At 40.2% G+C, this 16,997-nt stretch overlaps 1 protein-coding gene across 1 annotated transcript in view; it reads right to left on the bottom strand.

Annotated features, from left to right (window-relative positions):
- PDK4 (pyruvate dehydrogenase kinase 4) overlaps positions 1-15,757 on the bottom strand; it is a 40,365-nt gene extending 24,608 nt beyond the window's left edge. The window contains exons 1-3 of the mRNA XM_033931090.1: positions 15,503-15,757; positions 5,064-5,205; positions 3,699-3,770 (exon numbers count right to left, since the gene is read on the bottom strand). Coding sequence (XP_033786981.1) covers positions 3,699-3,770; positions 5,064-5,205; positions 15,503-15,620 — 332 coding nt within the window. The 5' untranslated portion in view covers positions 15,621-15,757. The remainder of the gene's footprint in view (positions 1-3,698; positions 3,771-5,063; positions 5,206-15,502) is intronic.
- Positions 15,758-16,997: the final 1,240 nt, after the last annotated feature.

Genomic DNA, 16,997 nt, shown 5'->3' with positions numbered 1-16,997 from the left:
ATCTTAATGCATTTTAGTAAAAGGGCACCTCAACCTGATTAGAGCAGACTGAATATCACTGCTCTCTGGATAAATTCCAGCTCTGCCCTTGCACAGCCTGGAAACTATGTGGATAGTGCTGTGGTGGTCTGTAAGGAACAATGTAATAAATGCGAGTAAAAATGCATGCTAATTTTGGCATAGATTTTTTATTTACTCATTCTTAGAAGACAAATAAACCATGTCTAAGGTCTGATGAGGTAAGCTAACATGCTCATGTATCACGCAATAAAAATCCATGATTATCTTAAAACCCAAGTCAAAATGCGGGCTACACTTAGCACATATTTTACATCTATTGTGTGAGCAAAAAAAAAAAAAGCAGTAGTAAAGTGAGAAAAATAATAGTAGCAAAGTTTTTGAAGTGTAGGGCTAGAAGGCCCTAGAGATCTTTTATTCTTCTATCAGTGAACTGTTTAATTGAGTATAACTTGTAATTTGACTATATTTACCGCCTTCTTTACAAAGCCCTGTTAGCATTTATACCGCCAGCAAAGCATTTATTCCTACAAGCATCAGAGTTCTTACCGCCACGGCCAGCACTAAAAACGCTACTGCAGATTTGTAAAGGAGGGCCTTAATTTGTTTCTTTTTGTATTTTATGTGCTTGACAGTTTTCTGCCCTTGACAAAGCCTTCAAGGTGAAATGTGGCCACATTGGGCACTGTTTGTTTAATAAATTGCCTATTTTCTTTTGTTGTGTGGTCTGCTTATCTTTTGGTTTATAATTACACTGCATGTACTTTTACATGTGAGATAATTTTATATGAAGCCTTTACCTATGTATATTGCCATACACACATGAAATATTCTTTATAAAGTTACTCCCAGAAACATCACTCTAAAAACATGCTGAAGTTGGTCTGCTTTATCACATTAGGGCCTGTATAATAGATGAACAGTAGCTGGAGGGTTGAATGATATACTTTAAGCTGAAAACTTGATCATCTCTCCTGTGAGTGAAATTACTCTATATACCAACTGAAGAGGTATTTATTTCTGGGGGAAACTGTCTTTCATATATCCTAACACAACAACTGGAAACCAGGTCCATGAATCAAACTGTTTTCCTGCACACAGCTCTGCCTCTGATTCAACTCAGTCACAATCTCTAAGTTGTTTTCCTTCAATTTTATATTTGAACTACTGAGAAAAAGCAAGCCAAATCCAAAAATCCCCATATTCCAATTTTCTTTCTTTCTCCTAGCAGAAAAATATCATATACCGGATTGCATAACAGTACAGTACAAATCGTTTTTTGTTTTCTCAGTGACTGAAAAAGGGTTGGCGGGGTGCCAGATTATGATAGCAATGAGGTTTAAAGAAAACACATTTCCAAACAGCTCATCCTGCTCTGCAATTATGACAAATATTGTTTGAGGCAAAGCCTTCAAAAACATGGTCTGTCCCAGTATGGCAAGTTTCATGTTCTTAAGAGGGAGGCCTAATGGTTAGAGTGATGAGCTAGTTAGTTAGTGAGGTGCCATCGACTTGTGTCCGAGTCCTAGCAACTTGATAAATTACAGATCTAAAAAGAAATCGATTTTGTGCTTGTCCAGTAAGTCCCTCCAGCGTCATCCCCATGGTTGTTTTCAATGTGTCCAGTCATCTGCTTGCAGGTCACCCTCTTTGTGATGAGCTGGGAACCCCAAAATCAAGATTCAAAATCCAGTATCTCTGAGCCCTGTAATATGGATGCTTTATACCTGAGCTTGCAAAGGTTTAGGCACCCCCGGGTCAAAATGTTTACAATGACTCAGAAGGTATCATCTAACATTGTACCATGATGATGAGACCTTAGCAGAGTAAACAAGATCTGCTCCTCCAAGATAAGATTCACAAGCAAGCAATCTCAAGACACCTTGCAGTTCAAGAGATCCTGTTGCTGACATGAATCTCTGCTTTATGTTTAGATAAGACCCCAGGTTTAGTTTGGGTTCTAGAAACTAAAAACAGTTTATTTCCTTAAGAAACCAAACCAAACCACACCACCTGCTTCCATATGGTTTTGGGGAGGATAACACTGGGGGAGTATTATGTTTAAAACCAGCAGTCAGCATATTCTTTTAAAACACCAGCTGCAGCATTTTTTTTTTAAATGATAGGGGGGAGGGGAGATATTCAGCTGGTGACAGTGAGCATTTTTTAGCCATCGTTGGTATTATTCCCAGATATTCAATGCTGGGCCATATCCAGGAACCAGCACTGACTATCCAGGTTTATGTGTGCGGCTCTCTCTTACGTGGTTAAGTGTAATATTCTGCACTTAACTGCATAAGCAATGCTGCATGAAGACAGGACTGACTTTTGTGCAGTCTGATATGACTGCTAAACTCGGTGATGGGATAATCGCGCGCCAGATGCCAGCGCGCCGACAATTCAGCGCAAGACAGAAGTGCGCGGGGGAAAAAGTCATTTTTAAAGAGCTCTGACTGGGGGTTTGGGGTGGTAATCCCCCTACTTTATTGGTTAGTGCTCGCGCTGCGGGGGGGGGGGGGGAAACCCCTCACATTATAAAGAAAATGGAACTTTTCCCAAAAAAAATAAGAAAAAGTTCCGTTTTCGCTATAATGGAGGTTTCCAACCCCACGAACCCCCCTCCAACAGCAGCGCGAACACTAACCAATAAAGTGGGGGGGTTGCCACCCCAAACCCCCCGTCGGACCTCTTTAAAAATTACTTTTTCCCCCGCGCGCTTCTGTCTTGCGCCGAATTGTCAGCGCTGGATTGTCAGCGCGCTGGCGTCTTGCGCGCCACTGTCTATGAACCGCTTAACTTAGCTGGCCATGCGCTGAATACTGGTAAGTGCTGCCTCTGTTCCCAGACCACCCACAGAGTTTAGTATTTTGTGGTAATATTTAGCAGCACTAACCGGTTAAGTGCCACCGAATATGATTGGTTAGCTCTAGGGTTACCATATTTGTGAAGTCAAAAAAAGAGGACACATAACCCCACCCCTGCTACATTCTCAGCCCCGCCCCTGGCCCTGCCTCCTGTTAGTTTCACCCCTGCCCTACCTTTCACCCATTTTCTTAGTTCCCCTTCACATCTCCTTGTGCAAAGGTAATCCAAGATGGTTTTCACCAGGAAACCTTAATAACCAAACAAGAACATACTCCACTAATCTCTCCTTTGAGATAAAGAGGAAAGATTTGATTTGCAGGATTTTAAAAAGCTACAACATTTTGAACTGGATCCTGAACTTTGCTGATATGTCCTTTCTATTGGACTAACTTAACACAAACATGACTAGCTTAGGAGAACAATGATTTCTTCATTAGGTCAGTTCAAAACTGTGCTGAAAAATATACAGTATACTAACTTGATGGAAAGAATGTAGTTCTCCAAAGCTAGTCATGCATGCGTTACAGCAGTAAAAAAAAAAAAAAGCACTTACAACTTGTTTGGTGAATTTGATTTCTACATTTGCAAACACACAACCCAATCCTGTGCTGCCCAAGAGAAACCATCCCCCCTTTTACATAACCATAGTGTGGTTTTTAGTGCCGGCTGCGGCGGTAACAGCTCCGACGCTCATAGGAATTTTATAAGCGTCGGAGATAATATCGCCATGGCCAGCGCTAAAAACTGTGCTACGGTTTTGTAAATGTGGGGGGGAGGGTATGATTGTAAAAATAATAAATTAAAATAATACTTACTCAGATAAAGCTATTTGGTCGTCTGAGCTTTTATCTTGGAATTCCAATATATCCATTAAGCTTTGAATATACCTACAAAACCATCAAACAAACAACACATTTAATAATAATAATAACAGTTTATATACCGCAATATCGTGAAGTTCTATGCGGTTTACAAAAGATTAAACAAAGGTACAAATTGATTGAACTTAAGAGAGGTGGAAGAAAGGGATTATATAGATCAGAAACCGTTATTGAGGAGAAAGAGATGTACGGGTCAGTTGTCTAGATGCTTTAGGAACAGGTGTGTTTTTAGATGCTTCCTGAATTCCTCATAAGTAGTGGGCAAAAGCAATTGTTCTAGATCTTTGCCCCATAATGCTGCTTGATGTGAGAGAAGGTGTTCATGGTGTTTTTTCAGTTTACAACCTCTAACTGGGGGGGAAACGAAGTTCGAATGTGAGCTTCTCTTAATATTGACATCCATTTTTTTGGACATGGATGTTCTGTATCCCTCTGCAATAGGAGTTAAATATTCATATTTTGGCCTCTCCCTAGACCAGACATGGGCAAACAACAGCCCGCAGGCCATATCCGACCCGTTTAGTTTTTTAATCTGGCCCGCCGACCATCCAAACCCTGCCGACCGTGAGCCTAGCTTCCATTCTTCCCTTCCTCCCTCCCATCCTTTGTGCAGCAGAACCCTTGAGCACACGTCCCCACTGCGCAGTTGAACCCCTGATGACCCTCCATCCTTCCCTCCCATCTAAACCCTGCCAACTGCAAGCCCTACTTATCTCCCTTCAGAGCAGCATCAGGCCAGCAGCACTCTAAACAGGCTGCTTTGCAGCCTTCTCTCTTTGGGGAATTCCCTCTGCCGCATCACTGATGATGGAAAATGTTGGATGGGAGAGGGAGTTTTATTTGCGTATTGATACTGATTGATTATAAGTGCTTATTTGATTATTATTATTTGTATGTATATTGTATTGCACTTTTTGTGGATTTGAAAACTAAATAAAGATTTTTTAAAAACCCAAAACCCATTGTGTCCCACGAGTCAAAAAGTTTGCCCACCCCTGCCCTAGACCCACAAAACATACCCAGACCATACCCCCTTGCCATATGGATGTACTGCAAATTTTACACATCTATATCCTGGCATTATAAAATTGTGATTTGGACGTCTATGCAAAATTGACATCTAAATGCAGGTTTTGAGACTTCTAAAATAATATCTTAGTCAACTACAATTGTACATCAAGCTAGTGTGTTATAATTTTATATGCAAGTATTGGTGCATTTGCTTTCCTTTCAAAGGAATGGTTAAGGCAGCCATTATTTTTTTTTGTGTATGTGTGTGTGTGTGCTTGTGTTACATACCAGCTCTGCACTAGCTGTACTGAAGGGGTGCCCAGCAGTGGATCAGGAAGAATAGCAATTTCTCTCATAGTGTTGGCTAGCCTCACTGGAAGCTCATGTCGCAGAAAGGCAAAAGATGTTTTTTCACATGCATTAACTGTACCTGTAGAAAGAAAGAATATATTAAAAACTGCTATAATTAAATTTTCTTTTAATATAAATAAGCCCATCATCTGGATTAAGCTGCTTACCTTTCCCTACCCTGTTTTTGAAACTATAGATTCTGTTTTCAAATCGTGACTCTACATGTGTACTGTAGAAAATAAAATGTTTGAAAATTATGTTCTAATTTTTTTTTAAAGGCATTATTGAATTACAGTTTCTTCCTTTGACCTTCTCCATTTGTGTTAATGTTTATTATGTATTTGATTTTACAACAGTTGATCTGATGGATAGGAATGAATGGACATTGCTCTTGTCCATACAACCCCACTAGAACAGCAAGTATTTACAGGCAGGCGGGGGAGGGGGCCCTCGGTCAGCCTTAAAATACCTGTGGAATAGAAGGGAAGGGGGATTGGGGCCAGCCTTGCATTAAATATTCAACACTAAATCTGTCAACAAAATCAACATTTAAGACAAATCACTGACCATCATGGGCTGAATAATTGGCTGACATATTTACAGAAATCAAAACTAATATACTCAATCAATCCAGAGTTTATTTTTGAAATGTACAAAATAATATGCTCAATCAGTTCAGTGTTTACGTTCACCATGAAAATCTGCCAAACCACAGTCCTTTTAAAGTATGAAGATAGACAGTTTGTGATCCCTGATATCTAGGGTTACCATATGGCTCCACAAAAAGGAGGATGGATTGAAAAGAATGGAAGTAAGGAGGACAGATCGAGACATCTGGGTTTTACTTCCTTTGAAAAGAATGGAAGTAAGGAGGACAGATCGAGACATCTGGGTTTTACTTCCTTTGAAAAGAATGGAAGTAAGGAGGACAGATCGAGACATCTGGGTTTTACTTCCTTTGAAAAGAATGGAAGTAAGGAGGACAGATCGAGACATCCGGGTTTTACTTCCATCGAAAAGAATGGAAGTAAGGAGGACAGATCGAGACATCCGGGTTTTACTACCATTGAAAAGAATGGAAGTAAGGAGGACAGATCGAGACATCCGGGTTTTACTTCCTTTGAAAAGAATGGAAGTAAGGAGGACAGATCGAGACATCTGGGTTTTACTTCCATTGAAAAGAATGGAAGTAAGGAGGACAGATTGAGACATCCGGGTTTTACTTCCACTGAAAAGAATGGAAGTAAGGAGGACAGATTGAGACATCGGGTTTTACTTCCTTTGAAAAGAATGGAAGGAAGAAGGAAGAACAGAAAGAGACATCCGGGTTTTACTTCCATTGAAAAGAATGGAAGTAAGAATGACAGAAAGAGACATCCGGGTTTTACTTCCATTGAAAAGAATGGAAGTAAGGAGGACAGATCGAGACATCCGGGTTTTACTTCCTTTGAAAAGAATGGAAGTAAGAAGGAAGAACAGAAAGAGACATCCGGGTTTTACTTCCATTGAAAAGAATGGAAGTAAGAAGGACAGAAAGAGACATCCGGGTTTTACTTCCATTGAAAAGAATGGAAGTAAGGAGGACAGATCGAGACATCCGGGTTTTACTTCCACTGAAAAGAATGGAAGTAAGGAGGTCAGATCAAGACATCCGGGTTTTACTTCCATTGAAAAGAATGGAAGTAAGGAGGTCAGATCGAGACATCCGGGTTTTACTTCCATTGAAAAGAATGGAAGTAAGGAGGTCAGATCGAGACATCCGGGTTTTACTTCCACTGAAAAGAATGGAAGTAAGGAGGTCAGATCGAGACATCCGGGTTTTACTTCCACTGAAAAGAATGGAAGTAAGGAGGTCAGATCGAGACATCCGGGTTTTACTTCCACTGAAAAGAATGGAAGTAAGGAGGTCAGATCGAGACATCCGGGTTTTACTTCCACTGAAAAGAATGGAAGTAAGGAGGACAGATCGAGACATCCGGGTTTTACTTCCACTGAAAAGAATGGAAGTAAGGAGGTCAGATCGAGACATCCGGGTTTTACTTCCACTGAAAAGAATGGAAGTAAAACCTGGCTGTCTCACTCCGTCCTCTTTTTTTCTGGAGCCATCTGGTAACCCTATTTATAGATGAAGTTATGCTGTCATATCCAGGACTAACAAACATGCTTATCCTGTGCTGCGATTCATAAAAACATTTCCTAGAAGTGCAGCTGCTTTTGCTTAAATGTGGCATCCGAGGCTGCTGAGGAATGTATGTTCTCTAGAAAACTATCAAAACAATGGGTTTCAGAAGCAATAACTTTTCCACCCATTTTCAAACATGGATACAGAACAAAAATCCATTCTTAGAAGTACACAGGAGAGGGAGAGGATTGCAATGAAAACTCAGCAGACATTTCAGATTACACTCTCTTCAACAAGTTCAGCAACACTCGTCCTTTACAATTGCCCACAAACTTCTCTGTGCTGCCAACTGTAAAAACTCTGCAATAAGCAGTTGCTAAAATGCAGATTCATGGCGATTTAAAATGATTATCAGGTGGTTTCATGCTAGTCTCAAATGTCAGTACTTAGCTAACCTATCTTAATATTCAGTTTACTGGGGCACTTACAAATTACTTTCCCTCTCCTGTAATTTTTGATTGTATGTGTTATATTTTAAAATCAGATGTAAATTGTTTTTATGATAAACGCTCATTTTTCTCAAATCCTTTGTAGCTGCTGAGAGGTGAATAATAACAGCCCAAATGTTATCCATCATAAAAACATATTCATTAAATCTATTCTTTACAGCTTGAAAATAAAAGGGTAACGGGAAAAGCCACTATAACACAGGGTCCACTAATACCCTCCAATGTAAAAACATATGCCATTTACTGGTCTCCAGGACTCAGACTCAAAGATATATGATCTCATCAAGCACAGGAATTGCTCTGAGCCTGAGCAGTACTGCAATTACATATGCAACAATTCATATGTATTTTTGGCACATAAAATTTTCTTACATTTTGAGAAAAAAATACTCCCAGAAAATCTGCTCTTATCAATTCTCTGTACTAAAAAGAAAGTCACAATTGTTTAATAACTTTTATTAATATGAACACATAAGACAATGTCATAAATGTAACATAACATCAGCAATTATCCATAGCATTAATACATTAACCATCAACTGTATACTAAAAAGAAGCATTTTTTTCCTTTTTTACGCCTCCTCCCCCACAGCAACATTCCCATTTGCATATCCGTACCTTCCCAATTCCATGGAATCTAATCTAATCTTCTATTTCTGCATCGCTCATACCTAGGTAGGCTCAAAGCGACTTAAAGAGGGGGGTGAGGAAGGAGAAGGGGGAAGGAGAAGAGGGGTGGGAGAAGAGGAGGGTAGAAGGGGGTAGGGAGAATGGTGGAGGGGGAGGAGAGGATACTGGTGACTATGTGTCAAATAGATGAGTTTTCAATTTCTTCCAGAATATGTTGTAGTTAGGTTCTGTCCTGGTTATTTCAGTAAGGTCATTCAAAGTTTTTACGCCTAGAAAGGTGAGCATGGAGTGGAAAACACATTTGTATTGCAGATTTATGTTCTTATGTTAATTTTCCTCCAAGAAGACTATACTTTAGGATACCCCCAAATCATGTGCCCTTTCTCCCTCTATCTCTCCTTTCCTCATCCTCCAGCATTTCTTCCTCCCCTTCCTCTCATCCCTCACTATGCCCAGCCTCTTTTTCTCTAGATCCCCCTGGTCCCCTAACCAACTACCATGGACACTCCCAACTCCATCTAGATTTCCTGACTTTCCACCCATTACTAAAGGCAAGAGCATGGTCCAGTTGTTCCTCCCTATTTCAAAATGGTGGTATCTGTATCTGGCCTCTAGTGGGGTATTCTGATGCACTGCTAGAGATCAGTCTGCCAAATGAGGCAACTAATTCTTTGATTTTCTTTTTTTATTTTACTTAAGTTTATCTCTGAAGATAGAGGCCCTCCTGGGCTGTCAAAGAAGAAATAATGATGGGAGATAATTGGTCCGTTTAAATTTGTTGCAGTGTTGTCAAACTCTGAATATAGCTTCCTGACATTGGGAAGCAAAGCTACAATAATCATTATATCTCTGCTCTCAGGTTCTTGTATGGCTGGAGATCACAGTTGATTCTTTGAAGAAGGTATCAGACACTGGCTGCCATAACTCCTCAGACCTGAGGAGCCCTTCTCATGTTCCAAGTGATGAGAGTGGAATCATTGGACTTATGCAAACAGAGGCTCCGGCAAATCCTAGGTTCTCTGGTGATAAAATGGACCAGATTTTTTTCAGGTAAAGTCCTGAAATCTCACTTTGCTGGAGCTTGATAACCCTAGGAGACACCTTTCAACATAATGCCACACCCAAAGGCATCATGTCCTAGCCCCAAATATTGTTCTGGCTCGTAAGGGACATCTTGAAGATTCAACAGAACAGTGTTTGAAGCTGCAGGATTCTTTTTTGGCCAAGGAAAGGGCAATAGATGAAGTGAAAACCAAATAGTAATGTAGTAACAGGTAGCAAAAGAATTAAAATGAAAAAAATATCTGAGTTAACTACTTTGAAAGAAAGAAAAAGAAAAACTTAGGAACCATCAAAATCTTAAAGATGGAAAAAAGAAAACCTTAGTGACAGGAAAAATAATGTCTGGAAACCATGGAATGTTTGAGTTTTTGCCAGGTATTTGTGACCTGGGCTGGCCACTGTGGAAATAGAATACTGAGCAAGATGGCAAGATGGTCCGACCAAGAATGGCTTTTCTTATGTTCTTATTTCTGGCATCTCCACAGATGAAAAACTTGAGGAGACCTTTGCTGCAGTTGCACAAAAGTCCTAAGAAAAAGTCTTCTAGTCTTTTTCCAAACAGTTTGGGAACTATGTCAAGACAGTCAGATGGTGTCTCTCACTTGTGTGGCTGACCATTTTGCTTGATCTTTGGAAAAATACTCTACCAAGAATGAAAGACAAAAAAATAATATATATTCACAGGAGGGTATTTAGCTTCCAAGTTTTCTAAATAATTTTCCATCCCCAGCAGTAATGGTAACTGTCTTCCTTTTCTCTTTCTGATCAAGTCTATCATTGCTAGCCTCAGAGAAAAACCTTGAATTGGAGTAATGTAATGTAATGTAATTTATTTTTTATATACCGCTAAACTCCGTTAGGATTCTAAGCGGTTTACAGAAAAATAGACAATAGGGTGCATTAAAATTATAAGTAAAATAGGTACTTAGAAATTCCCTTACTGTCCTGAAGGCTCACAATCTAACTAAAGTACCTGGAAAAAAAATGACAATTAATAGAGTAATGAAGAAATAAAATAGAGATAGATGAGAAAAATAAGAAAATAAACATTCTAATAAGACTACAATGATCTAAAGGACTTTGAAAGGTTGGAAAAAGAGGGGGTGAAAGGAAATAGAAGCAGAAGGGAGAACCATTGAAACTATAGAATTCTTGGGAAATTTAAATGAAATTTAAATAATAAACTAGGAAACAAAAACCAAGTGGCAAAACAATGAATGAGATTTAAAAATAAAATATCATAAACTAAAAAGAAAGTGTCCTGGAGTCTCCTGTGTAGTAGCATTCACAGCCCCAAACTAGAAAAAATCCTAACCACTGCTCATGAGCTGCACCCACTGGTTATTCCAAGAGAACCCTAGGAAGAGGACTCAAAAGAAACCATAATCTATGTCTCTCAGTACAGAGAGGGAACTACTGTTAACAATACTTGGAAGTCACCAATATAGGTTTAGAGCACTAAAAATCTAAAAGGCACAGAAGCTACCAGGCATTAAAACCTTGTACCAACTAGACTGACTCAGCTATATAAGCACCAGTATTTCAGTTAGAATTCCTAAAATATTAGGTATTCCCCTGGGTGCATAGCCAGAATTGATTTTGGAGGAGGGGGGGGGTGCAAGAATTTCCTTTCAATCTAATCTAATCTTCAATTTATATACCAAATCATCTCCCTAAGGAGCTCAACTCGGTTTACAATTCGTTAAAAAAGAAGAATAACAAACTAAAACCTGACAAATCCCCGGGTCCGGACGGAATACATCCAAGGGTTCTGAAAGAATTAAAGGAGGAGATAGTGGAACTACTACAGCAAATTTGCAACCTGTCCCTAAAAACAGGCGTGATCCCGGAGGATTGGAAGATAGCCAACGTTACGCCCATCTTTAAAAAGGGATCAAGAGGAGACCCTGGAAATTACAGACCAGTGAGTCTGACCTCGGTTCCGGGAAAAATGGCAGAAGCTCTGATAAAAGAAAACATCGATGAACATTTCGAAAGGAACGAACTACTGATAACCAGTCAACATGGTTTCTGCAAGGGTAGATCGTGCCTAACGAACTTACTGCACTTCTTCGAGGGAGTTAACAAACAAATGGACAGAGGAGACCCCATAGACATCATATATCTAGATTTCCAAAAAGCCTTTGACAAGGTGCCCCATGAACGTCTACTCCAGAAGCTGAAGAACCATGGGGTGGAAGGAGATGTACATAGATGGATCAGAAACTGGTTGGAAGGTAGAAAGCAAAGGGTAGGAGTGAAAGGCCACTACTCTGACTGGAGGAGGGTCACGAGTGGTGTACCGCAGGGCTCGGTGCTCGGGCTACTGCTATTTAATATATTCATAAATGATCTAGAAACAGGGACAAAGTGTGAGATAATAAAATTTGCAGACGACACTAAACTTTTTAGTGGTGCTTGGACTATAGAAGACTGCGAAGAATTGCAAAGGGACTTGAACAAGCTAGGGGAATGGGCGACGAGGTGGCAGATGAAGTTCAACGTTGAGAAATGTAAAGTATTACATATGGGAAGCAGAAACTTGAGGTACAACTATACGATGGGAGGGATATTATTGAAGGAGAGTATACAGGAAAGGGACTTGGGGGTAATGGTGGACACAACAATGAAGCCGATGGCACAGTGTGCAGCGGCCGCTAAGAAAGCGAATAGAATGCTTGGTATAATCAAGAAGGGTATTGCGACCAGAACGAAAGAAGTTATTCTGCCGTTGTATCGGGCGATGGTGCGCCCGCATCTGGAGTACTGCGTCCAATTTTGGTCACCATACCTTAAGAAGGATATGGCGTTACTCGAGAGGGTCCAGAGGAGAGCGACACGTCTGATAAAAGGTATGGAAAACCTTTCATACGCTGAGAGATTGGAGAAATTGGGTCTCTTTTCTCTGGAGAAGAGGAGACTTAGGGGGGATTTGATAGAAACTTACAAGATCATAAAGGGCATAGAGAAAGTAGAGAGAGACAGATTCTTCAAACTTTCAAAAAATAAAAGAACAAGAGGGCACTCGGAAAAGATAGAAGGGGACAGATTCAAAACGAATGCTAGGAAGTTCTTCTTTACCCAACGTGTGGTGGACACCTGGAATGCGCTTCCAGAGGACGTGATAGGGCAGAGTACAGTAATGGGGTTTAAGAAAGGATTAGACAATTACCTACTGGAAAAGGGGATAGAGGGGTATAGATAGAGGATTACTGCACAGGTACTGGACCTGTTGGGCTGCCGCGAGAGCGGACTGCTGGGCACGATGGACCTCTGGTCTGACCCAGCAGAGGCACTGCTTATGTTCTTATGTTCTTAAGATTAGATAAATGGTACAGGATTAAAAGGTTACTAAGCTTCCCAGTACATTTAACTCCTTTCAAAGAAGGAAATGCTAATTTATAATTTGTTGTGATCCTTGAATAATAAGATCTGAAAGAGTTCCAACTAAGAGGAATCAAAGGGTCGAATATTGCATAAAGGAGTTTGGAAACCACACATGGACCCAACATGTTTCGCTATGGCTTCGTCAATGATCTGCCCACTACTGCTGACAGTGGTGACAATGGTTGTGGGTGGATCCTTGACGAAGCCATTGCAAAACATGTCGGTCCAGCCGCTTAGTCTATTAACACGCAACAAAGACTAACTACTACAAAGATAAATAATACTAATATGAAACAAGTAATATTAAAGAAATACAGACATAAAAAATTTATATGTTGGGAATAGTTAGAATACAGTATAATTCTTAACCTTGACCTATGAGGATTCAGTACATAAATCTCCCTGCCAAAAGACTAATGAATGGGGCGGAGTGGTGTTTCTGAGTTCTCCAGTTATAGATGGGATGAATGATAATAAAAAAAAATAAGAAGAATTGAAGAGTTACTATAAAAGGATTGTACTTAGAGTGGAAAACTTTGAAACATATATTGAGAGCTCTAAGTTGGGACAAAGATCCATTCAAGAACACCATTTCAGTCTGAACAGCAGATTATTTAAACAAGCATGTGTTTTTCTTCAAGTCTAAAAGAAACTCTTGATCAAAGGCTCTTTTGCGGCACTTTCTGTCAGTAACTGGTCTCTAATATAAGAAATTTTTGGATGGTTCATTCAGTTTTCAAGCGATTGACTAGGATAGGAGGATCTGGAAATTGTTTCATTGGACATGTTCAGAGAGAGACCTTACATCAAATGTAATAAATAAATACAAAAAAAATAGATGTATGTGAACCACAACCAGTTTAATTTAAATTATGGTAATATATGTGTGTTTTTTAAAGTTTTTCCCCCTCTTTTACAAACGCATAATCTGGGTTTTAGCGCCGGCAGCGGCAATAACTGCTCTGACCCTCACTATGAGCGTTGGAGCAGTAACTGCCACTGTGAGAGCTAAAACCCACACTATGCGTTACTAAAGGAGAGGATAATATTTTTACTCTTGAGAAAAATAAATAAAAAGTACTTGGAATAGTTTGATCATGGACATTAGAAAAAACTCTTATCAGGCCACTTTCAGGCAGCTGAAAGCTATAAGTTTTTGAATATTGAGGATGGAATTATTTAAATCTATTTCACGATTCTATTATGTGCTATTCTGAGCAAAATTTTGTTATTGTCATTCTGTGGTGAATGGCTTATTTTCTTAGTATATGGGATCTGCTTTGAACTCTTGATATGGGAGAGTTGGCAGAATATAAGTACAGTGATTAGATTGGATTTTGTTCTGTCACTTTGCCATCACCTCTGCTCCCAAGACAGTGAAGAGTCAGTTTCCTGGAACACTGTAACCTCTCAACTCTGCTGCTACCATTATCACAGGAAATAAGGACCAGTGAACTACGTGGTGGTTCTATTCTTGTTACTAATGAAATACCAAATTCAGTACCCCAGAGAATTGTATAGGATAATAGGCTGCAAAGTGTTTACTGCACTGAGCCGCTAAACCAAAATATTTAGAGGATTCTCAATAGGAAATCACTTGCATTAAGATATGAAACTAATTTATCTTTCAGTTATTAAATTTGCTTTGCAAACCTGCTTAAGAAATTTGTAGTCATAACATCTCTCTTGCAATGATTTGTAATGAAATAAATCTAAGCTATAACTACTAAACACCCAAACATACCAATGGTTTGTATTTCACTTTCCTTTTCTACCCTGCATAAACATGTTTTTCAGCCTGTAGGCCAATGAAATCCATGCCAAAAAATATTCCTGGCATAGTATAAAGTGAATGAGTAATTCTACACGCCTGCATTTTAAAGTTTTACCAGAAGGACAGCCTGAACTATGAGGAATAAAACGGAAAACACTTACCGTATTTAATAGAAAGATCTGACCTTCCAAAATGCTGTTAAGGTATACTGTTAAAGTACCACAGCAAGATAATAAGGGGAGAGTGTGGTGCAGTGGTTAAAACTACAGTCTCAGCACCCTGAGGTTGTGGGTTCAAACTCATGCTGCTCCTTGTGACCTTGGGTAAGTCACTTAATCCCCCCATTGCCCCAGGTACGTTAGATAGATTGTGAGCCCGCCAGGACAGAGAGGGAAAACTCTTGAGTACCTGAATAAATGCATGTGAACTGTTTTGAGTTCCCCTGGGAGAACGGTATAGAAAAATGAATAAAATAATCAAAAGACAGCAGGCTCTTGTATGATTTATTAACTGGATATCTCATCTGGTACTGCTAAAGTTCTTCTAACTTTGAAGTTCATGCAAGATATATTAAATCAAGCAAGATTATCTTATCTTGTCACATAGGACCCAACTTTTCAAAACAACTGTGTGCTAAACGTAATAGAAAGTATCCCTCCGTGGACACAGTAAAGGACTTTGCACTATGCTGAAGACCCTTAAACAACCCCAGAGCTGGCACCTAGGTAAGAATACCAGAGGTTGAAGTAGGAAGGTGATCACCGGCTACATCAGTACTGATCGTGCAGCATTTTAGGCACAGATCCTTTAGAAGCACATCAGCAAGACAACAATATGCATATACAAAACTAGTAGTAATCCTAGTAACCAGTCTATAAACGGTCACTCTCACCAAAATCCAAGAACTGCTTCATAGACAACGGAGAAGGTGAAAACCTTGAAAACCTTTCAATCTGTTTGGGCACATTGGCCAAAGCAGCATTTTTCATTAAAAAGCGGGCAAACTTCATCTTCACCCTCTGCTTTCCTTGTTGGAAGTGCCTTCTTCGTCGTTGTTTCCTTATCAGCGTGAGAAAACTCGGACTGTACACGGGCCCCACTACTCCAGTGTCTCCCCTCGCAAAGTATTGCTTGCCAAGGTTCTGTTCGCCTCCCGAGACCGCCCTCAGGACAACCTGGCGAAGCCCCGCCCCCTTCTCTTGTCCGGACCACTCACAAAACGAGGGCGCTTTAAAAAAACACCATAAAGAAAGGATTCCAAGAAGCCGTTCTAAAAGGGGTGGGGTCTCAAGAAGTCAGCTTGGGTGAAAACAACAGCTTGTTGTAGAGTTTACAGCTGTCAGCACAGAGACGCTTTGTGTCTTACTGTAAGGGGCAGGGATGTGTTTTGCTGAACTGGTTGAAGAGAGCGAAATCTTGAAATGCCAGCCCAGTTTTTATTGCAAGCCTCTCCCCCCCCTCCTGTGTCCTTCTAGGAATAGAATCAGGAAATCTTTGAAAACAGATGGAAAATGCATTGTTTCTGAAACTCACTGGGGTTTTTTTTTGTTTACAGTTTTCTGGAGGAACATACATTCCTCAGCAGCGTAGGATGCCACATTTAAGCAACAACTTCTAGGAATTTTTTTCCATGAATTATAGCACAAGATAAGCATGTCTTCTTGTTAGTCCTGGGGCATGACATCTGCATAACTTCTACTCTGAAGCCTATCAACAACTCAGCAGAGTAATGACCAACAAAGACCCTCCCCCTGTGACAGCTGCGTCTCTGGTAAAAATACGGAGGAGCCCTTTTTGGAATTGCCGTTCTTGCTCCCCACCCCCAGCCCCGAAGACACGCTACATCAGGCGTCCGATCCCAAATGTGCTTTATAAGGAGGTGCAGGACATTGAAGCATTTAAATTGCTTCAGCATCTTACTGTGTTCTTTGGGTTACTGTTGGATTCGATCTGATCTTTTAGCATGCACATTACTATTATCAATGTCAAAAAGAATATCCCGCATTCCAGGTAGGGGAGGGAGTAGGGTGGAAAATTAAAGTTGACGTTTTCTAGAGAGGCCTGGGCTGGGGTTCAGTTGAAGGGAAAGAATATTCCAAGGACTTCAGGGTAGGAGGAAAGCTTGGAAAACTAGAAGAGAAAATATTTGGAGCAGAGAGTCGGGGGGGGGGGGGGTGGTTTAAAGCTGGGAAAGAGGAATAAAATAGGGAGGACAAAAGGGTAAAAGGGGATGGGACTTGATATATTGCATTTTTCTGTGTGGTTTATACATTCAAAGTGGTTTACATGTTTTAGACAGGATTTGTACCTGGAGCAATGAAGTGTTACCTGACTTGTTCACAGTCACAAGATGAGTGGGAATGGAGCTCACAACTTCAGGATACTGA

This window comes from Geotrypetes seraphini, chromosome 2 (genome assembly GCF_902459505.1).
Source record: "Geotrypetes seraphini chromosome 2, aGeoSer1.1, whole genome shotgun sequence".
NCBI lineage: Eukaryota > Metazoa > Chordata > Amphibia > Gymnophiona > Dermophiidae > Geotrypetes > Geotrypetes seraphini.
The sequence above is the reverse complement of the archived record's forward strand: the minus strand, read 5'-3'. Positions and strand labels throughout refer to the sequence as shown.